Source organism: Octopus sinensis, linkage group LG4 (genome assembly GCF_006345805.1).
Source record: "Octopus sinensis linkage group LG4, ASM634580v1, whole genome shotgun sequence".
Taxonomy (NCBI): Eukaryota; Metazoa; Mollusca; class Cephalopoda; order Octopoda; family Octopodidae; genus Octopus; species Octopus sinensis.
In genome coordinates, this window is record NC_043000.1 from 76,808,067 (window position 1) to 76,833,043 (window position 24,977).

Consider the following 24,977-nt stretch of genomic DNA (forward strand, 5'->3'; position numbering starts at 1 on the left):
AGACATAGATACACTCTGCTCTAGCTTCCAGAAAGACAACACTAAAATTCAGGATGCTTGCCAAGGTACAACTATGTACCTCACCAGTGACTGATAAAGACAAAAAGACAACCAACACACACACTCACATACACACTGTACATCAATTCCTGCATGACCTATACAGTTTGCTTCACACAAACACTAAAGACTATGGTCTCAGGTATGCGAGTCCAACTGTATGTAAGGGCCTACTTACCACATACACTTATAACAACAGTATCCATTAAAAGAAATTAGATGAGGAGATGGAAGTTGAAGATGAAATACATTTGATGTTATGGTGTAGGGAAGGGCAGGAAGAAAGTTTCTGGGACTTTGGCTTAGAGAACTTCCAGGCAGGACTCCAAAATGATGAGGGGTGGGAGCTGGAGATAGTGTCAGAAGGAAAAGGTGTGAAAATAGAAAGGTGACTGTTGCTACAAAAGAGGAATACACAGCAGGTTGGTTTTCTTCAGGATCTGCCAATAATTGGGGAGATGTTTCTGGCAGAGTCTAGCTTAAGTCACCATGGTAGCTGAAATGAAAAATAGACTGGTTTTATAATACAGTTCTATATTTAAGAGATGAGAAATTATGTACATTATTTACATTTGACGGATATTTGTCCTCATCTTGTTTGTTGTTAATGCAACGTCTCAGCTGATATGCCCTTCATCAGGTTGTCTTGGGGAAATTTCAAACCTGGTTTCTCATTCCTAAGGATTTTTTCTATGTTATTATTATTATTCAGGTCACTGCCTGGAATCAAACTTGGAATCTTGGGGTTAGTAGCCCGCATTCTATGCCATATGCCTGTGGGCATATGGCATAGTGGTTAAGAGCGCAGGCTACTAACATCAAGATTCCAGGCAGTGACGACGACGACGACGACGTCGTCGTCCTCGTCGTCATCATCATCATCATCATCAACATCAACAACAACATCACCATCACCATCACCATCATCATCATCATTCTTTATAAAAGAAGCGGGTAAAAAGAAATACCTTAGGAATGAGTACCCAGGTTTGAAATTTCCCCAAGACAACCTGATGAAGGCTGGAGGGTATATTAGCCAAAACATTAACAACAAACAAGATGAGGACAGATATCCATCAAATGTAAATAATGTAGATTGGTTTTATTAAAACATAGAACTCATTAGTGGTTCATGGAAAAAGTTACACAAAAGAAGAGAATAGTGAACGAAAGATACAGGAAATAGAAAAAGAGAAAAGAGTACAAGTGTAGTGGCCATTTAGAGTTATTCTCATTTTATCAAATTACCTAGGGCCATGTCTGTCTCATTCTGCTGGAAATAAAGTAGGAAAACTGCTATGCTGATGATGCTAAGTGAGGCAGAAATATGCAACTACAGCTGTCCTTTATCTCCAGACACACAGACTGTCTTTTCCTTAATGGTGCATCAGTTTTGGAAAAGTCTCAATTCTCGAGATCATCTCTCCTTATTTGGAGTTGGTCTCAAGTGCCACCAAGTGATTGTTTCACCTACACTGGAAGCAGAGATATTTTCCTTAAAACAAGAATAATTTTGTATAGTATTAACACTTTGTAACATATGAAGTTTTGACAGAAGGTTATGATTTAGATCACTTTAAAACAGAAAGTATACATCAGGGTAGTCTCGAATGGTTCGGCATGAAAAGTGTTCAAATTACATGCCCATGGCCACTACAAAGTTATTTCTCTTGGTTCAATTCAAATATATATATATATACATACATATACATACATATGCATACATATACACACATCCACATTTGTATAATGTATGTTTGTCTCATTTTCTTGAGATCATGCAACAGATATAACCAAGCATCACCACCATACAAGCTGTGTGTTTCTGTAAAAACATGTCCAATCATGAGAAAATATTGTGTAGCTGAAAAACTACTTTAAAAATTTCATATGCTCCATGCAAGTATGGAAAAGCCAATGTTAAAATGTAGAAAAGAGGGGGGGGGAGATAAAAGTAGGCACAGCATGGCTATGTGGTAAGAAGCTCGCCTCTGAACCACATGGTTAGGGAGTTGGGTAAGTGTCTTCTATTATAGCCGCAGGCCAGCCAAAGCCTTGTGAGTGGGTTTGGTTGACAGAAACTGTAAGAAGCTTGTCATGTGTGTTTCTCCCCACCATTGCTTGACAGCTGGTGTTGGTCCCCGTAACTTAGCAGTTTGATAGAATAAGTACTAGGTTTAAAAGAAAAAGTTATTGGGCCAATTCATTCAATTAATAATTCTTCAAGGCAGTACCCCAACATAGCTAGAGACTGAAACAAGTAAAAGATAAAGACATCAATACACATTTATACATAGTTTCACCTATCACCAACTTAACCCTTTCGTTACTATATTTCTGACCAAAATACACCCCTCATGAGTTTCAATTAAATTCTAAAATAATCATGAATCTAGGCTTGTTTCATTAAATAACTGTAACTTTTTTACTTATCAACATATTAATGTGATATTTGGAACATAATTAAAGAAAGGGTTCTTAATCAATTCTATTGCATAACTTTTGTCTCAAAGTGACTTTAATTACAGGTAAATCCAGGTAAATTGAGCAATAGGTAAAAATAATAAAATTTTGTTTAAACATCACCATAGAAAATGAATCATCAGCTAATATTCAAATGGGTATGCAACAAAATTTTGACAAAGAAGAATTGTGCACATCACTATATCATCAGTTGAATTTAATGCACAACAGGTGTACCATAAAGGTGGAATAAAGTGAAATACTAGAATCCACCGCAAGTTTGACCAAACTAAAGAAATCGGTCAAAAAATAATATACAGCCCTGGTTATGGTATGGACGTGATAAATTCCAGACCACATCGTTCCCTAGGCCATGCTAACATTAGTTTCCCTGTATAAAAACTAAATCCACAACAGTACCCAGTATTTGCTTCACAAATTTTCCAAACTTTGAACCCCCATTTTGTGTTTGTTTACAATCAGTGTAAATTTGTTTTCGAAGTGATCGCTTCAAACTAGCATACTGAAAAAAATAAAAGTCTAATGGTTTCACTTCCTAAGAAAGGCTATAGATAAACTTTATCTCCTCAGAAAAATTGCTAATAAAAACATTTAAAAATTTTTTTTACTTCATTCCGATGTAAAATCGTTTTTGCTGTCGCCATCGCCGATTTGTTTCTTTGGAATCGCTTTCATTTTCGTGCTTCTGTACCTATTTCATTCTTTTTCTCGATATCTCCCTATTTTCCGTTGAAAAAGCGTTAAATTCGGAATCAATGCTTGATAACATGAAACTCCTATCCATTTTCAAAGTTGAAGAAAAATCGATGCCGAAAAAAATGTGGAAAAAAAATCTCCCAAAATTCAGGGAATTAAAATTACACGTCGATCGTTGTACAAAACTGTAGATGAACTGTTTACGAAGTACAATCACGTGTTTTCACGAATGTACTAAAGAGATTTGCTCTGATATTCTCATTTAAATATGAATAGGTAAATACGGGCAGCTTTGGTCACATTAACCAAAATTTTTTTCTGGCGGCTTTGGGCGGTTTAGTAACGAAAGGGTTAAATTTGTTTCCAAGTCAGTTGATATATCCTCTAGTCCTCTGAACATGAACAGCACAATGACTAGACAGGGTTTTCCGGAGCATTACAAATGAATGATACTGTTATGATAACATTTGCTGACAAATGTCGTACAATGTCAAATATTATAGACTCATCTAACTGGATCACTCAAATTTGATCCAATCAAGAGCATTCAAGCCAAATAACCAGACTAAATCACATGGCCCCTGTTGTAAGCATCAGGGGGTCACGTCTTGGAGACCATGAAAAGGGCCATGGGAACTGCGCTGCCCCCACTGACTAAGCAAAAACAAAAAACACCATTAATGAAAGAAAGCTGCTGGTAGATAGTGGTAACTCATAAAAATTTGTTTTGTTGTATCATCATCATCATCAACAACAACAGAGTATTTACCTGTCATTCCAGTTTCAATTCTTCTGGCAAAGATGCTTTCGGATGTTTGTTTTCAAAGTGCTGTTTGTAGGTTTTTACATCAGGCATCAAAGACTGAAATTCATGAGAAACAAACACTAAGAATACAGCAAAGTAATCCTTAAATCTTACATTTAAACACCAAAAGAGATCCACCAAATAGATTGCTAGCACTGGGAGACAAAAAAAAATTCTTTTAAAAGTTAAAAAAAAATTCTCAATGCCATTTTTCTACCACCACTACAACTAATAATCTCTGATCCTCACAGCTGGCTGGTCTTGTACCACCTCCACTCAGGTATTCCTCCTCATTCACTCGTCTCACAATCCATATTGTGTTCAACCACCCAAGACTCACACTAAACATTTTCCCAATCCTTTCTCTCTTCACCTCTTAAAATTACCCTGTCCAGGTTTTTGTTGCAGCCAACAACTTGCTAATTAATCAAGTGAAACATTGTCGTTCCCACTGGTCTATGACGATTATGGGATACAGTACTTTCCTCCAGAACAAATTAATACAAAAGAAATTATGTACATATTTTTAAAAAGTGAGCATGTATATGTGTGTGTGTATATATATATATGTTTATTCTTGATAGAAGTTTATTTTGGAAAACGACTGATAATCATTCTTTGCACAACAACAATGAATTAATGGAAGATAAGGCTTTTGGAGGTGACAGCCACAGTGATATATCCGTTTCTTCAGTACACACAAGCAATCTGACTTCAACTAGTTCAACTTTTCAAGTGACTTGGATAGTATATTACCATTTGAATGGGTGAAACACCATTTTCGATAATGAAATTAAACTTTTTTTTAAGTGTTGTTGATTCAAAGATCCCTTTGGAACTTGATGTGAAGCCTGTTGATTATATTTTTTTTAAACTTGACAGGTCAAGTTTGATCAGTACAATTGCCCAGCAAACCAATTTGTATGTGGAACAAAATGAAACACCTGTCTTAATTTCATAATGAAAAAGCTGCAAAAACAAAAAGGGGGCAGGATAAAACTTGTTTTTTGTTCGTGATGTTTGTATGTCCATGGCTTAATTATTTATATTCAAGTTATTACTAATATATTTCTTTACATCATCGTTTTTGAGTATGTGTTTTTAGTTATTATGTAATTAATTAATAAACACAGATGTACAACATTTTTAGCACAAATGACTACTTAACAAACAAGTTTTTTGGTAATATTGCCAATTTTCAAAATAACCTAAAGACACTATAAACATTTGAATAAGCAAACCCACTTTTAGGTACTTTCTGCTCAATCATTATAGGACTGAATGCTTCACTTAGATATTGAGAGCAGGGGAGGCTGATAACATTTCCAACATTCAAAATAACTCATGTTAAATGTGAAAAGGAAGGATTAGCAGGCTGAGTAAATAAAGGAGACAACTCTATGCATTTCTGGTTAGTCATCATTAATGGCAAATATATATACATCTATACATTACCATACAAACAGTGCACTTATAGTTGAGTGCTGCTGCTGCAGCCTTCTTCTGGTCATGTCCAGTGGATTTCTTCATTTTATCTTTCTTTAGTTTCTGTTTTTGCTGTGACTGAATTTTCTGCTGACCACGTGCCATAATTCTAAAAATACAGAGAGGAAATAGCACCAGTTAATACCAGCCAAACTATAATGGACCTACACTAGATACCCAGCACTAATGACCACACTACACTGGAGCTACACCAATAAATCAGCACCTCACCTACAATAACATTAAAGTTTCCCCTTTACTGGCCTCACTCTGACAACATAATGCAGAATCCACACTAACCACACTACAATGGCCTGGCAACACTCCACTTGCACTGGCATTGCAACACTACCTACGCTGGCTGCGTAAAACTTCTTTTACATGACTTCATAAAGTTACCTAATTTAGCCATACAACACTGGATTTACATTGACCACACAAACACTTCATATGCTAATTATTATTGCATGGTAACAAAAATTCGTTTCTTTCAGCTGGATGTTCCCAATGAAACACCAACAACAGAAATAATTGTTTGGTGCTTTGGCCATGTCATAACAGAACCTCTATGTAGTCACTTAAACTGCCAGATATAAAAGTCTAAATTCCATCAAATCACACTCAATTTATCTTTTATCTTTTCTTTTACTTGTTTCAGTTATTAGACTGTGGTCATGCTGAGGAACCACCTTGAAGAATTTTAGTTAAATGAATTGACTCCAGTACTTATTCTTTTTAAGCTTGGTACTTATTCTATTGGTCTCTTTTGCCAAATTGCTAAGTTACAGGGATGTAAACACACCAACATCAGTTGTTAAGTGGTGCTGGGGGACAAACACACACAACCAGCTTCTTTGAGTTTCTATCTACCAAATACACTCACAAGGCTTAGGTCAGCCCAAGGCTAAAGTAGACATGCCCAAGGTACCACACAGTACCACAGTCACACCTGCACCTAGACTCAAGTGTCTAAAGAGGAAAAAGGAAAGTAGTGATTTTCTTCACTACTTCAGGGAGTGACGACCCCATTTGACATGAGTCCCAGGCTCAGCTAGCTCCAGCTGACAGAAAAGAGACAACCTAAAAAGAAATGGATAATGCAATTTTAAACCCTTAATTTCACAGACGTCTTTGTAATTTTTTATTTTTTTATTTAAATGATGTACATACTGATACTGAATTGAATCAAACAGAATAGACTGAACATTGGTTGGTGTGGAGGTGATCCAGAAAGCAAACAACAATCAGTGTAACATCTATCTATCTATCTAGGTCGTCCCTCAGGATGCTCTGAATGTAACATTTATCCAAATAAATATTAATATTAGAATATTAAATGCAAACTATTTGACATGGTGAGCTGAAAATAATTTTTTATCAATTGAAATTTTAACCACAATGAAAATTATTCTTACAACAAAGATTTTTCCCAATGTCATTATTAGAACATTAAGACAAGTTCTCAAATAAACTGATGTGTCTGAATCTCCTTTAGTGATTAATGTAAGAAATCTGTTTTTCATAGTTAATTATATAAACATAATAAACTAAGTAAATTATATTAAAATAGTTATTTAGAATGAAATTTTCTCTGAATCAGAGATAAAAGAACAGCTGAAAACTATTCTAAGCTTAAAAAAGTAGGTCTGTTGAAATATTAATAAACTAAAGCTCCACTAACACTGCACTTAAAGGTGACCTGCAGACACTAATCATAGATAAATACTGTATGTTTACTAGTGGATGAACAGTTGATGAATAACTTTGTATTAACACAGCGAATATACAAATATATATATACATATACGTCCGTTAATCCCACTAGTTTGACAGGTGAGATAAACGGAAGGAGTTAAGCATTCAGCCTAAAACAATTTAGCTTTAAAGCTCTCAATAACACTAGAGTCTCATTTAATTCAAAATTTTCCCATACTTAGAAAGCTAGATAAGGTGCTTTAATTACACATACTTCTGCAGTCAACAACAAACATCAGAACTAATACCATCTGGTAAGAGATACAGACATCTGTCCAGTTTAGAACATATCTAATCCTTCCTTATTACAATAATATATTTCTAACGTATTGCTAACCAAATATTAGTGTTCTCTATTATAAAACCCACAGTTTACAAAATTTTCAACTTTAAATTCATAATGAATAAAGGGAAAGTATTACGAAAATTACTAGTATTGTTTTTGTTACTATCATTATTATTATTGAAGGCAGTAAGCTGGCAGAATCATTAGCATGCTGGGCAAAATGCTTAGCGGCATTTAATCTGTTACAAATTCCGCCAAGGTCAACTTTGCCTTTCATCCTTTTGGATGAAATAAGTACCAATTACACACTGGAGTCGATGTAATCGAATATCTCCCTCACCCAAATTTCAGGCCTTGTGCCTATAGTAGAAAGGATTATTATTATTAAGGCAGGGATTTAGCAGAATCATTAGCTCGTCAAACAAAATGATTAGTAGCATTTCATCTATTTTTAGGTTTTGGAGTTTAAATTCCAAAGTCTACTTTGCTTTCCATCCTTTTGGGATCAATTTAATAAGCACTAGTTGTGCACAAGAGTCAATATAGTTGTCTAGCACTCTTCCACCAAAATTTCAGGCCTTATGCCTGTAGTAGAACAGATAATTATTAAGGTGGTGAGCTGGTAGAATCATTAACTTAGGACAAAATGGTTAGTGGCATTTCTTCTGGTTCTTTAACATTTTGAGTTCAAATGCTGCAAAGATCAATTTTGCTTTTAAACTATGAAGGGAGGATTAAAATAAAGTCCCAGCCAAGTAATTGACAAACCTCCTGCTCCTAAAACTACTGCTCATGCCAAAATGTAAAATCCTTATTGTTAATATTACTATTATTAGCACAGATCTTTGTCAAAAATTAGATCTTAGGATTCCTGTTAATAACATTTGAATACCCTAACTGTCGAATGCTAAACCGCCTACGTAGGTAGTGGGTAGTGATTTTCTTCACTACTTCAGGGAGTGACGACCCCGTTTGACACGAGTCCCAGGCTCAGCTAGCTCCAGCTGACAGAAAAGAGACAACCTAAAAAGAAATGGATAGATGGATGGAGTACTACCAGGGTCTCTACTCACAGGAGCCCACGATCGCTGAAGCTGCAATCAAGGGTGTCAAGATCTTGCCAGCCATGTGTGAACTTGACAGTCTGCCGTCCATAGCAGAGCTCACCAAAGCTATTTACCTCCTTAGCCAGTGACAAGGCTCCGAGAAAAGACAGCATCCACTCAGAGATCATCAAAGCCAGCAAAAACACTGCTCTGCTTCAGCACCTTCATGAGCTTCTGTGTCAGTGCTAGGAAGAGGGTACAGAACCACAGTGTATGCGGGATGCTAACATCATTATGCTTTACAAAAACAAAGGTGACCGTGGTGATTGTAACAATAACCATGGAATATCTCTTCTCAGCACTTTTCTCACATTATCCTGCCCAGGCTTGCTTCTCAAATTTATCCAGAATTGCAGTGTGGCTTTAGAAGACTTCTGACATGATATTCTCCATACGCCAACTTCATGAGAAGTCCAGAGAGCAGAAAATGCCATTATATATGGCTTTCATTGATCTGACAAAGGCCTTTGACTTGGTAAATAGAGAAGGTCTCTTCATCTTGCTTCAAAAAATCGGATGTCCACCAAAGCTGCTGAGGATCATCAAATCTTTCCATGATGATATTCAAGGCGCCATACAGCACAATGGTTCAACAACAGCCGCCTTCCAAATTAAGAATGGGGTAAAGCAAGGCTGTGTCCTTTCTCCTACATTATTTGGCATCTTCTCGCTGCTGTCACATGCCTTTGAGACATCAAATGATGGAGTGTTTCTGCACAGAAGTGACAGGAAACTGTTCAATCTCTCGCATCTGCATGTCCAGACCAAAATCAGAAGCATCCTGCTGATGATGCCGCTCTAGTATTACACACAGAAGAAGCCCTGCAAAGGCTCATCAACTGCTTTCAACAAGCATGTAGCAACTTTGGCTTAGTTATCAGCCTCAAGAAGACCAACATCATGGGTCAGGCTACATCAGACATCCCAAACATACATATTGGAGACCACAGACTACAGGAGGTGGAGAAGTTTACCTATCTTGGCTCTACCATCACCTACAACCTATCCCTTGATGCTGAGCTCAATATACGCATTGGCAAGGCAGCTGCTGTGATGGCCCAACTCTCCAAACTGGGATGGGACAACAATAAGCTGACCAAGACCACAAAAATGAAGATTTACCAGGCATGTGTACATAGCACTCTACAGTATGGCAGTGAGACCTGGACGTCATACACATGTCAAGAGCGTTGCCTATATATCTTTCACCTGCACTGCCTCCGGAAAATCCTAGACATCAAATGGCAGAATCATGTCCCCAACAAAGATGTCCTCAAGCAAGCAGGAATACAAAGCATGTTTGCACTCCTCACACAAAGACGTATGAGATGGCTTGGACATGTTAGTCGTATGGAAGATAGCAGAATCCCTAAGGACATACTCTACAGAGAGCTTGCTAGGGGCACTTGGTCTGTTGGAAGACTGTTCTTACAATATAAGAATGTTTGCAAAAGGGACATGAAGGCCTGTGACATCAATATTAGCACCTGGGAAGCGGTTGCCAACAACCGTGGCGATTGGCAACGCGCTATAGAAGAGAGAACACAAAGGAGTGACAGAGGGAGAGAAGAGAAATGGAAAGACAGGAAAAGACGTCAACAAGAAACTATGACATTACAACCAGCCAAGCAAAGTCTATGCTACATTTGTGGCACCTGTCAGAGGGAGTGTTTGTCCAGGATAGGACTACACAGCCACAGCAGCAGATGTATTAGGACATGAAATGTAAAAACCGGACTAGATTATTATGTGCAATGCCACTGTCTCCCGAGACAAAAGGATGCCTAACTGTGGAGCATACTGATTTTTCTACAGTTATCTGCAGCTATTGCCAACCAACTGGAAGAATTGAAAATCAAAAGACAATACAGTAGCAACTCCTTATCTCATTCAATGGAAATTATAAACAATATCTGGCAGTGTACGCTATAGTCTAGTCACTTGTATAGTAAACCGGTGATACATGGAGTCATACCCAATGATTGGTGTAGTAGCACCATAGTCAACTGCTACAAGGGTAAAGGTGATGCATTAATTAGGAATAATCACAGAGATATCAAGTTGTTGGATCAGGTGATGTAAGTCACAGAGAGGGTCACAGCCCAACTAATTAAAAGAAGTAAGTTAGTTTAGACAAGATGCAGTTTGGGTTTGTGCAAGGGAGAAGTACCACTGATGCTATCTTTCTGGTAAGATAGCTGCAGGAGAAATTCCTAGCTCATGATATACCTCTGTACTTGGCTTTCGTTGACATAGAGAAAGCCTTTAACAGAGTGCCCCGATCCCTTATCTGGTGGTCAATGCGGAAACTAGGGACAGATGAGTGGTTGGTGAGAGCTGTACAAGCCATTTACAGGGATGCTGTCAGTAAGGTGAGGGTTGGCAACGAATATAGTGAAGAATTCTGGGTATTTGATATCTTCTGTTACCTAGGTGACCAAGTTAATAGCAGGGGTGGATGCTCTGAGAGCATAGCTGCCAGAATAAGAATAGCCTGGGCAAAGTTCAGAGAACTACCACTGCTGGTAACAAAAGGCCTCTCGCTCAGAGTGAAAGGTAGACTGTATGATGTCTGTATGTGAACAGCCATGCTACACAGAGGTGAAACATAGGCTGTGACTGCTGAAGACATGCGTAGGCTTGAAAGAAATGATGCTAGTATGCTCCGCTGGAAGTGTAAAATCAGTGTCCATACACGGCAGAGTGTATGTAAGCACCCAGAGAGAAAAGTTGGACATAAGAAGCATCAGATGTGGTGTGCAAGAGAGATGACTGTGCTGGTATGGTCATGTGTTGCATTGGGATGAGGACAGCTGTGTGAAGTGTCACACCCAAACAGTGGAGGGAATCTGTGGAAAACGTAGACCCAGAAAGACATGGGATGAGGTGGTGAAGTACGACCTTCAAACATTGGGTTTCAGAGGCAATGACTAGCGACCAAAACCTTAGGAGATATGTTGTGCTTCAGAAGACCTGTTGAGCCAAGTGAAATCGTAGTCATGGCAAATGCCAGTGCCGCCTGACTGGCACCCATGCCAGAGGCACGTAAAAAGCTCCATTCAAGTGTGACCGATGCCAGTGTTGCTTGACTGGCACCCATGCTGGTGGCACATAAAAAGCACCATTTGAATGTGGTCAATGTCAATGCTGCCTGACTGGCTCCTGTGTCAGTGGCAAGTAAAAAGCATCATTGAGCATGGTCGATGTCAGTGTCACCTGGCAAGCTCCCATGCTGGTGGCACATAAAAAGCACCCACTATACTCTCAGATTGGTTGGTGTTAGGAAGGGCATCCAACTGTAGAAACCTTGCCAGATCAGATTGGAGCCTAATGCAGCCTCTTGGCTTGCCAGTCATCAGTCAAACTGGCCAACCCATGCCAGCATGGAAAGCAGATGATGATAAATAAGATTTGAATACACACACTTGATATCAACCCACCTGAGATACAAACTTTTTGTTTTTAAGTAATCTAAATTAAAACTATCCATCAAAATCTCTTGCTAATAATGGCAAAGATATTATACTAAATTGTTCATTATGATCAAAATTAAAACATTGGTAATATATTTCAAAAGAAATATAATAACAAAAGGGTTACTCATAAGGGATAGGTATGATCTTTTAGCAGTTAACATTTAATTATATCCAGTTGGATATTTTCTCAGAACATGTATCTCCAACATTGGTAGATAATCAGATTTTACATTTCCAGTTGTAGCTTTAACTGTTTGTTATAGACAATATCATTAAATAAATGTTCAAATTATTATTAACTACTTTTCTCTCTTAGTGATTAGCCTACTTCAGCGCAATTATCCTGTTTCAGTAGAAATTTGCATGCTATATATATTGATGTTACAGAGACACTGTTCAAATCAATATGTCAATTTATCTGACATTGGGAAACTATCACAGTTAATTGGGTTCCAAAAACCTTATTTTCCTCATGAGGAGGTTGGTGATAGGTGCAATTTAACCTTTTAGCATTCAGATTACTGTCAAATATAATGCTTATTTATTCACAGTTTCGAATTAATCATGCGTTATCTTGTAGCTTTGGGATTTTGATGATATGACTGTATATTTTAAGAATGACATTGTAGGGTGGGCACGAGATGGGATCTGGCTGATTTGAGTATAAAACAGGTAGAATATTTGGGCCGGATTAGTCGGTTTACATGCTAAAGGGTTAAACTTGAAACACAACAGATATTTAATTGCATTTCATCTAATGCTCTAACAATTCCAATAATCTACTGAACTGGATTGATATTTAATCAACCTCCAAAAGAATTAAAGGCAAAGTTGATGCCAATACATTTTGAACTCAGAGCTGAAACAAATACTGCAAAGCATTTTACCACATTAAATAACATTATCAATAATAATTCTAAAAACAGGAAATGACAGTGGTGTTAATGATTGACAAGTCAACAGAGATTAAGATAATATATAAAATGAAACCTATATATTAATGTGATAAAGTGGATTTCTGTTTACCACTGTTAGCAATATTAGGTGTTAACAGTACATGTGTTAAAGCTAACAACCTTTCATTAAGGATTAGTAAGTAACCAATGAGATATGACAATTAAACCATTCCAACTTCTTTTTTGCATAAATGGTCTTCTGTCTAAGACAGAAATCAATATTTCTGTTAACAGCAGCTATTTAGATCATTACAGCTATTTAGGAAAATATTAAAATCTTGCATTCCTTACACTATCTTACACTCAACATTAGTTTTTCTATGCTGAGTGGAGCAGATTTACAGCAATGTCACATCAACACCATCACTGGATTGTCCAACTACTCCACATGCCTTTTTTACTGTACGCTATCATAGTCTTCTCTAAATTATAGAGGAATCAAAAGAGTACAGAGCTAACCAGTGAATCATACAGTATATTTAGCAGAGTTCATTTTGTTGCAAGTATTCAATCCAGGATTCCACTTTGAGGATACCTTCCTCCCTCCCATCAGACTGGGACTCTGTAAAGGGTAAAGGACACTGCCCTTCCATCTTGACTAAAAGATTAAAAAAAAATAAATAAAAGTCTATCCAGATGCAAGTAGGTCCCTCATTAAAACTTATTTTATTTGCATGTACAGTCAAGTTCAGTTCCATGTGTGAATGTAGCTTTTTAGAGGTAGGATAAGTAGACAGGGCATAGCATGATATTGTACTAGAGATTTTCAGTAATGATCAGTTATTGGTGAAAAAAGCTTTTTTTTTTTTTAAATGGTAGTTATTAACCCTTTCGTTACTATATTTCTGACCAAAATACACCCCTCATGAGTTTCAATTAAATTCTAAAATAATCATGAATCTAGGCTTGTTTCATTAAATAACTGTAACTTTTTTACTTATCAACATATTAATGTGATATTTGGAACATAATTAAAGAAAGGGTTCTTAATCAATTCTATTGCATAACTTTTGTCTCAAAGTGACTTTAATTACAGGTAAATTGAGCAAAAGGTAAAAATATTAAAATTCTAAATTGAGCAAAAGGTAAAAATATTAAAATTTTGTTTAAACATTACCATAGAAAATGAATCATCAGCTAATATTCAAATGGGTATGCAACAAAATTTTGATAAAGAAGAATTGTGCACATCACTATATCATCAGTTGAATTTAATGCACAACAGGTGTACCATAAAGGTGGAATAAAGTGAAATACTAGAATCCACCGCAAGTTTGACCAAACTAAAGAAATCGGTCAAAAAATAATATACGGCCCTGGTTATGGTATGGAAGTGATAAATTCCAGACCACATCGTTCTCTAGGCCATGCTGACTAACATTATTTTCCCTGTATAAAAACTAAATCCACGCAGTACCCAGTATTTGCTTCACAAATTTTGCGAAATTTGAACCCCCATTTTGTGTCTGTTTACATTTTGCGTAAGTTTGTTTCCGCATTGATCGCTTCAAACAATAACTTCCAGACCACATCATACCCTAAGCCATACTGACTAACATTAGTTTCCCTGTATAAAAACTAAATCCACAACAGTACCCAGTATTCGCTTCACAAATTTTCCAATTCGGAATCAATGCTTGATAACATGAAACTCCTATCCATTTTCAAAGTTGAAGAAAAATCGATGCCAAAAAAAATCTCCCAAACTCAGGGAATTAAAATTACACGTCGATCGTTGTACAAAACTGTAGATAAACTGTTTACGAAGTATAATCACGTGTTTTCACGAATGTACTAAAGAGATTTGCTCTGATATTCTCATTTAAATATGAATAGGTAAATACGGGCGGCTTTGGTCACATTAACCAAAATTTTTTTCAGGCGGCTTTGGGCGGTTTGGTAACGAAACGGTTAAAGGATGCAAATCATTCCGAATCTGAAAAATATTAATGATTTGTAGGTACATGGTATTTTGTTATGCAACCATAAAATACTACAAAGTACATGAAATATTTTTATAAGTCAATACCACATTACTATTTTGTTATGGTTATTTATAGATATTCTATAGAAATTATAGCTAGTACTGATTTTTGCTACAGTGTTTGTTTACATTTAACACCTTGTATATAAAATGCTGTAGTAAAAATCAGGGTTGGCTATAATTTCTATAGAATATTTATAGAAATAACTGTAACAAGATAAAAGATATTGTTAGGACATTATATTTAAATCTTGTTGAAGGACCAATGTCTCACATATAAATTTAAACTATTTCTTGCTTCTGAAAAAAATTCCCTATGATGCAGTTTTGTCACTGTAAACAATAGTTTTCCTACAGTATTGGTTGGATATAATGACCCTGGTGTGCCTCGATGAAATCCTTTTGGTTGCATTGTGGTGATAACCCATTTGAAACAGGATTTGAAGTCATTTAAACTTCAGGAAATGGTTAAAATGCAGCAGGAGTTGAACTCAATTTACAGATGGGCTAAGAATAATAAAAATGCAATTTAATGCTGAAAAATTCCAAGCCCTGCACTACCAGTGTCCAAAACTGAATATGAAACTTACAGGGTACACTGGTCCACAGGGAATTTCAATCCCAGAGTCTAAATTAGTGAGGGACCTGGGTATCAACATGAGTGATGATACCTCTTTCCAAGTGCACATTACCAGGATGGTGACAAAATGCAGACAACTGGCTGGATGGATCCTGAGAACATTCAGAACCAGAGATAAGGAAACCATGATGGTCCTTTGGAGGACATTCGTCCTCAGCCGTCTGGATTACTGCTCACAGCTATGGTCACCCAATGACTGGCATAGCAGCAGCATCATAAACTGCTACAAAGGCAAAAGAGACAGCTTAGAGAAAAGCAACTGAAGAGGAATAAACTACAAGACCTGGTTATGAAGTTCACTAAGAGTCATAACTTAAATGGTCCATGATAGAGTAGACCTAGAGGAGATGAATCTTTCTAGTACGCTACAAGAGAAATACTTGGCTAAGAATAAACTGCCATTCTTGATTTTCATTAATTTGAAGAAAGCTTCTGACAGACTACCATACTCAGAAATTCAGTGATCACAGAGGATACTCAGTGTAGATGAATGGCTTACAAGGGCTCTGCAAGTTATGTACAAGGATGCAGTGAGAATCAACAATGATTTCAATGATGAATTCAGCAATGATCTCAATGATGAATTCAGCAGATAGTAGGAGTCCATCGAGGTTCAGTCCTTCATAGTCATACAGACCATCACAGAGGAGTTTAAGACTGGCTGTCTTAAACTCCTCTTCAGCATGAAACTGCTTCACTCCAACCTTTTTCTCTTAGCTTAAAGTAACCCCACCTCACGTGCAAGCTGCATGGCAACATTACTAGTGTTGGTGGCATGAAAAAAAAGCACCCAGTAAACACTGTAAAATGATTGATGCGAGGAAGAACATCCAACCATAGAAACTCTCTAAAACAGAGACTAGAGTATGATGCAGTCCCTGGGCCCACTGGATCCTGTCAAATCATCCAACCAATGCCAGCATGGAAAATAGATGATGATTTTATATATATATAAAGTTTTTCTAAAGCCTATAGTGTCTATTGGGAGTGAGCTGGAGTTTAGACTGGTTTTTGTGATGTTTAGCAATAAGAGTATAAGATTATCCACCCAGTGGACAGGATACCAATTTGTCATATAATGAATTCCTTAGCAATTGTTGAAACACATTTGTAACTGATGAGACTGAAACAATGCACTTCTGAGCTACATGGCAGTGAAACATGGGTTTTGACTAGAGGACTTGTAAAGGCTTGAAAGAAATGAAGCTAGCATGCTCTGCTGAATGGGTAATGTCAGTGTATGTACACAACAGAGTGTAAGTGATTTAAGAGGAACACATTGGGTATAAGAGGCATTAGATGTTGTGTGCAAGAGAAAAAAACTGCCCTGGTGTGGTCATATGATGCATATGGATGAGGACAGTTACAAAAAGTGCCAAGCTCTACTGTGGAGGGAACTTGTGGGACAAAGTGGTGAGAAAGGATCTTTAGACACTGGGCCTCAGCAAGGAAATGATAAGGGACTGGAAGTTGTGGTGATTTGCTGTACTTGAAAAGACATCAAGCTAAGTAAAATTGCTATCTTCCATACATACAGGCTTGTCCTTTGCAGGTGCTGGTACCACAAAAAATGCACCCATGTTGGTGCTGCGTAAATGCCCCTGTACTGGTGGCACATAAAAAATATTCAGCACACTGTAAAGTGGTTGGCTTTAGGAAGGGCATCCAGCTGTAGAAACCATGCCACATTTGGAGTTTGGACAGCTCTGCAGCTGGCCAGCTCCATGTTAAAACCGTCCAACCCATGCCAGTATGGAAAACAGACATTAAAAAATGATGACGATGATGCTGGTATGAATTAGACCAAGCAGAGGCAACCTTTTTCAATATGAGGCATGAAACATGGCTCATCTCAGGTACACTACTAAAAAAATTCAAGGTTATTTTTCATTAGCATGCCATTCAGAAAGTCATGTGGGGCTGCATTTTGCCTCCAATCCTAACTTGCTTTTTATCTCACTGTTCCTTACAATGACGTCACTGAAATACAGATGCTTTGCTTACAAAGGGACATAAAACGTCACTGCTTCCACTCAATATTCAGAATCAACATTCACATGTACACATGACAAGATTCTGCAGTTTCTGTCTACTAAATTCATTCACAGAGCAATGGTCAACCCAAGACTATAATAGAAAATACTTGCCCAAGATGCAAAGCACTTGTACTTAAACACAAAACTACATAGTTGCAACATGAATTTCATAACTATACAGCCTCTTAATAAGAACTTGAACAATAAGAATCTATCCAATTCTTGCCAGCATGAACACAGTAATACTAACAATAAAATAAGATATATATACATGCTTGTTCCAATTTATAGTATTTTGTTATTAGAGTTTCAAGTCCCAGCCCATAGACACTCTTCATCTGAGGCTAACTAGTAGAGTAAATACCTTCCACAGATGGTGTTTAACACTGTAGTTTGTCAATCGTAATTCCAGTACTTATCAAATTACTAAGTTATGGGACACACAGGACTACACCATTAACAACAGTTTAAACACAGACAAATGACAAAAAAATAGTTACATTATGTAGTTAGTTTAGCAAAACAAGAAATGTTCATGTTTTACATAAAATCAACTAAAAAACAAAATTGCTATCACCTGAATGAGTTTGAAGTAGAAATAACACGGTATCAACATAAGACACAAGCATAAATGCTTGAAGAAATGTGGGTATATATGACTATGATGTATAGATACTGTTTAGTGTGTGTGGATATAGTTCAAATTTACAGAAAACAAAAGATGAAGACATGTGGGAGAACATCAAGAAGGTCATTGACATTTCCAGCCTACGCTATTTAACAGAAAGGGTTGAGAGGGAAAAAATAGAAAGAACAAAAAAAAAAATGGAGAGAAAAAATGTGTAGGGATTAACAGTTCAACATGATGAAATGACCATGTGTATATATATATATATACACACAGAGACAAAATAGTGGTGAAGTAGGTGAAGTATCAGGGTGGAACTTGAAGGTACAAGTTGAATAGAGATCAGAGTGTATGAAGTAGTGATGGTTAGAGATGGGGAATGAATGAAGAACAGACGTTAAGGAATGGTTGATGATAGAGGGAAGAGTAGGTGATGACTGCAGTAGTTGGATAGAATCGAGAAGTTGGAAATAGAGATGGAGAAGGATGGTTCATGATACATGAGATGGGGGTGTAAGTGGAAGTAGGCGATGACTGACAGTACAGAAGGTGGTGATGGGTAGCAAGCCAAATAGTAATAATAGTAGGGAAGGGAAGAATAAGAAGATGTGGGTTAGCAGAATGCATGAGAATAAGGGGAAGGACAGATGTAATGCCGGGGAAAGAGTGAAAGATGTAAGGTAGTTGAAGGCAGATAATTTGGTAGAACAGAGGGTGATTAGCGTAAAATAGGAGTGTAGAGGGGCAATATTAAGAATTAAGGACGGTTCTGGACGAATTTAGGACAAATGAAGTGGTTCTAGGAAGAGAGAAAGATAACAGGTATCACAGAAAATGATGAGACTTGCAGTTCTACTCCCATTTAATCACACCAGCTAAATACCAAAATTATGAAGGTAATGGAAGGGTCAGAGAGACAATGGATGGTGAGAAAAACTTGAGGAGGAAATTGGGGGAAAGGTGTGTGTGTATTCAATAATGAACTAAAAGCAGTGCTAGAGTTGAAATCATTATCAACTGCACATACTCAACATGTACGTTTTGTTTATTCACAGCAGTATAGCACTTGAGTGATGAAAACACATGAAGAGATAGGCAAGACAACTCACCTCTGATCCCATTCAGGAGTGATGGATAGCGATATTTCGCTATTTTTGTGGCCTATCAACATGTACCTAAATCAAACAGCGAATAGATTTTACACTAAAAATAATCATAACCAGGTGATTCGATTTGTTCCTAGTTAGATTCAGCTGCTATTATGTTGATAAGCCACAAAAATGGTGAAATACTGGTGTTCAACACTCCTGAATAGGTTCAGAGACAAGTTGTCTCACCCATCTATGACTTTCGACTGCTTTGACATGCAGCATAATGAGGGAGTCATCCCCCAGGTACTATAATGCATGCAAACATGGATTGGACAGTTTGACTGGAGCTGGCCAGGCTCCAATTGTCTATTTTGGCATGATTTCTATGGCTGGATGCCCTTGCTAACACCAACCACTTTACAAAGTGTGCTGGGTGCATTTTACATAACACTGGCATGGGTGCTTTATATGTGGTACTGACACAAAGTGCTTTACATATGACACTAGAATGAGTACCTTATACACGGCACTAGCATGGGTGCTTTATACACGGCACTGGCACAGATGCTTTTTATGTGACACTAGCACCTATGAGCCTGCAGGACAAATACATCCCATCTAATGTGCTTGAATGTATAGATGACCACGATTAGCTTGATGTATCTTCTCAAGCACAGCAAATCTCCAGAAGTCTCTGTCGCTTGTCATCTCTTCAGTGAGGCCTAAATTCTGAAGATTCTTTCTCACCACTTCCATAACAGTAACATGAAGTTACACTGTTATGAAATGAATTCAGGAACGGCCATCTTTCGTTACAGATCCGTAACTATTTGTTATAAAAGAAAACCATTTTCAAATTTAGAAGGCAGTTTTATACCTTCATAAAGAATTACAATATATATCGTAGCACTCTGTCGGTTACAACGACGAGGGTTCCAGTTGATCCGATCAACGGAACAGTCTGCTTGTGAAATTAACATGCAAGTGGCTGAGCACTCCAGAATCGAGGAGATTCAGTGTGACACAAACCCTTTGAAATACAGGTACAACAGAAACAGAAAGAAAGAGTAAGAGAAAGTTGTGATGAAAGAATACAGCAGGGTTCGCCACCACTCCCTGCCGGAGCCTCGTGGAGCTTTAGGTGTTTTCGCTCAATAAACACAACGATGGGTCTGGGAATCGAAACCGCGATCCTACTACTGCGAGTCCGCTGCCCTAACAACTGGGCCTCTGCACCTCTACTTATATATATATATATATATATATATATACATACACACGCACACACATATACATTAACCATGCCCCTCTCCTCACAGGAACCACCATACTGACCACAGAGCATATCTAATCCCATATGCCATGTTCTCAACATTCCAGCCAACCCTATATTAGTTCATTATTTTTTAATCGATAATTCCATTTCGACCAATATACCAACTTCACCATACAATATCGAAATAGAAGGAAACTAGAGTCGTGAGATAAACATTCAGTTTCGATCATAATTGTGTGTGTATAAAAAAAAGTCTAATTTTTTACCAATCTGAAAAGCTTTTAGCGTCAAACTTCAGTTTCTATCACTTGAAAACAGTAACATTAAATCTTTCACTTCATATACTGAGCCCTTTATTCAATTAGGGCTTTTTGTTTTACATATAACATCTATCGTTATTGTGCACACACATGTGTAGCAAATATTTGCGTGTATTTTTAGAAGGGCTTGTGATCTAACGATACGCCACAAAATAAACCCTTTATGGACGAGAAACCAAAAGTAATAACATAAACCGGCCTTCTACATTTTTAATATATGCTTCTTTCGGATTTGTTTTTACAGACGATATATATATACACACACATACCACATGGCAATTTGACTGCTATCTCTTAACAGTTGCAATCGCCGTTTAACCCTAGGGCAACTGTTATCGTATAAACCTGTAATCACAAACTTTACTGCAGTATCTTTTTGCATATACCTTGTCTGCTTTATCTACATCCCATCCCTTTTTTTTTCTTTTTTGGCACAGTGGGATGTGATTTGGCTGATTCTAATAAATTGTGTGTGTGTGTGTGTATATATATATATATATATATATATATATACACACACACACATAGTGAGAGCTTATCAATTAGGAATGGAACCTTATAGGTAACAATAACCGGTTGATAACATTAGAAGAGATAACATCCTGGACATGTTTGGGACCTACTAAACCTGATAGTACTGTCCCTGGTTATAAGCGATTTCCACTATATATATATATATATATATATATAGTGTGTGTGTGTGTGTGTACACACGTGTGCGAGTGTAACACAATGTACGGCCTGTTTTAAGCGCGCGCAGTGTTACATTTAATGATAGGGTCCTGCCTCGAGGTGACCCCACTCACTAACGAAGATACCAATTTTTCTTCAGAGATGTTGTATTTCAGAATACTTGAAATAACAATGTCTTGTTTTGTTATGAGCCCCTAAATCAAACAGAACCAAAGTCACATACGTTTCAGCTTTGACTATCCATTTTATTTCATCCAATGTCATTCACTTTTTCATTTTGTTCCCTTTTAGATAATTAATATAAATTTGAGGAGGATTTGGTTCTTTTTTCAAACAGATCGAACATCCACGTACAGCTGTTCCCTGGTCAAGTAGGATTATGACAATAGGCATTCCTGCCATGGCCATCACGTCTTCGGATTTCATCGTCCTTTAACCAATTTTTAAAAATGTCAGGATGCGTGCTATGAGATAGATTTGGTTATTTGTAGAGGATTGAACAATGTCCGTGTTCAAGAGACAATAAAAACAAAGAAATAAGGATAGCCTTTATTTACTATTATGATAGAGGGAAGCGGTAGACATTAACAACAAGGTTGAAGACAGAAAACGGCGGCAAGAGGAGAAAGCCGGTCGACGGTATTCACACATCTGAAATTACGAACACAATGTGTGTATGTACATATATATAATTATTTATTTATTCATTATAAGGAAGTATATATACACGTGTATATAAATCCATATTTCATGCGTACAGACGGCTATCTTACATGCAATATAGCAATGTATGCGTGTGTGTATATACATATGTATTTAAAAATACGAGCCACGTATCTACTATACAGATAGATATACAAACGATTATTTCATATTTATAATATAGTATTGTGTGTGTATATAAATATATAGCTCAGTGGGGTAGTTTTGAAAGAAGGGAGGAAATTACTTACTTTGGTTAAATTGAAGTTTTGACTGAAGTTCGTAAGAAGAAAAAACTTAATATTCCTTCAAAGGTATAATCTTGTCAGTATGTTATAACTATATATATATATATTTACTACGTCTGTGTGAGTGTATTTATGTACTAAAGCCTTGTGAAGGCGGTGGTTTTATATGTATGTGTGAGAGAGAACGTGAGACGACGGCGGAAGTTACCAGAAACCCACAGATACGTAACACTAGTGGTCGTCGTAGTGGTGCTTGTAGTCATCACGTGACAGAATGGTCCTAGGGTATTTTTTTTATTATTATCGTTGCTTATTATATCAATAAACCAAGTAAAGTAGTAGAATCCGAAAAATATTTGTAATTTCTGCATCGACAAATAGTAATTTTTGTTCTTTCCTCTCTCTTCCTCAAGCTCTTAATTCCTGAAAAAGTCGTAGAGACGCCGTCGTGACTTTTGTACGTATATGTGGCCTTTCATTTGATATATGTACATGCGATTGTAAACAACAAGGTGAAAAGAAAACATCTTTTTGACTATTACATAGAAAACTAGTCTATATTTTTCAAATCCTGACCATACAACGTTACATACAGCCACAATGGAAGAGACATTGTTTGGTCTAAAATAAATAGCCCGTAATGCATGAAATTTCAGTCACTTCTCAACTTATTTACAAGTTTTTAGCGCCCTGTGGGCAATAAAGAAATATATTTTGGATCATTTTCACAAACACTATGTTCACGACATTCATTAAATGCACTACACATTATCTTGTGTAATACCGATTCTGATTTCTTTTTCAGCTTCATTCATTACAATTGCTTTCACTATTGGTCGTCATTATGTTTATATAAAACGCAAGATCTTCAAACGTGTTGCCCATCCCTCTCCAGGTCAACGACAGCCGAGTCTTTCAGAGTGAAAAAATAGTGGAATTGTACTTTTTTCTATGAAATAGTGGAATAGTACATTTTTTCTATTGACACTTAAGAAAACATTGTTTCACTGAGATTTGAACCCAGTCGGATCAAATACCGTATGGCATTCTATCCAACGCTCTCACGATTCGGCTATTTCGCCATCTTATGCTAAAACAACCGAAACAGTAGGAATAATGTTATACAGTGAGAACGAAAAGAAAGTGTGATGTTTTGAGCAGAACTCTTCGTCGAAGAGAAATAAAATGTTTACTTGAGTTGAAAGACAACTATATTAATCACTATATTACACATACAAGAAGCTAACGAGGGATTCCTGTGATGTCACTCGACCTGCTTTAAACAAAAGTCAGATTTTTTCTCTGACTGTTTTATATAAGGACAAAAAAACATCCGCTAATATGGCCCTGTATACTCCTAAAAGATGACTGGAACGCTTTTGACCTCAAGTTTTTATGATCAGGGTTGATATGGCGGTGTGGAGGCAGAATTGTTAACACGTAAGGTAAAGTGTTTAGCTGCCTTTCTTCTGGGTTTATGTTTTGAGTTCAAATTCCACCGATGTCGACTTTGTCTTTTGTCCTCTCAGGGTGGATAAGTACCAGTTGAGCACCAGGGTCGATATAATCGACTTACTCCCTCCACCAAATTTTCAAGCCATGTATCTACCGTAGAAACTAATATTTATTGCTTATGGTTTATCCCACTAAAAATCTGTATTTATCTATTGACATATATATATATATTGGGTTGGCAAGAAAGTAGTTTTGTTTTTTTAGTGTGAAATAAAAGTAATTTTTTTTTTTGTACAAAGAATGAACTTTAATCAATTATGTATTTTCCATTTGTTCGATTACCATTTTGCCAACTTTCTGGCAACTGCATAATTCTGTGCTCATAGAACTTCTGGTCCTTATCAGCCAAAAACTGAAGCAAGTGCAATTTCAGGTCATCATCATTATTGAAAGTTTTACCATTCAAAGAATTTTGCAAACTTCGAAATCTGATAGTGCAAGGTGAGGGCCATTTGGTGGATGTGACATCACTTCCCAACCAAGCTCCAATAATTTTTCATGAGTTAGCAAAGACATGTGTGGTCTAGCGTTATCATGGTAGAACATGATTCCTTTACAATTTGTCAATTCTTTGATTGCTTCCTCCAGTTTCATTAGTTGTTGACAGTAAACATCTGAATTGATCATTTGGTTCCTTGGAAGTAGCTCAAAATACACAGCACCTTTGTAATCCCACCAAATTAACAGCATGACCATTTTTGATGTGGCTTGTGCTGTTTCATTACACTTGGACCA

General features: G+C 37.0%; 1 protein-coding gene across 1 annotated transcript; it reads right to left on the reverse strand.

The window, feature by feature from the left end:
* Window positions 1-416: 416 nt before the first annotated feature.
* Window positions 417-22,986, reverse strand: LOC115211067 (zinc finger protein 706). The gene is made up of 4 exons (XM_029779954.2): window positions 22,731-22,986; window positions 5,501-5,639; window positions 4,010-4,102; window positions 417-556 (listed from the first exon to the last, which is right to left on the reverse strand). The coding sequence occupies exons 2-3, from the start codon at window positions 5,633-5,635 to the stop codon at window positions 4,013-4,015; spliced, it is 225 nt and encodes a 74-aa protein (XP_029635814.1). The 5' UTR covers window positions 5,636-5,639; window positions 22,731-22,986; the 3' UTR covers window positions 417-556; window positions 4,010-4,012.
* Between the last annotated feature and the right edge of the window lie 1,991 nt (window positions 22,987-24,977).

Excerpts from the sequence above, each read along its gene's own strand:
- LOC115211067 (XM_029779954.2), bottom strand. The coding sequence starts at position 5,635 with ATGGCACGTGGTCAGCAGAAAATTCAGTCACAGCAAAAACAGAAACTA. Across the intron at positions 4,103-5,500 it reads ATAAGTGCACTGTTTGTATG|TCTTTGATGCCTGATGTAAA; the intron begins GTAATGTATAGA and ends CATGAATTTCAG.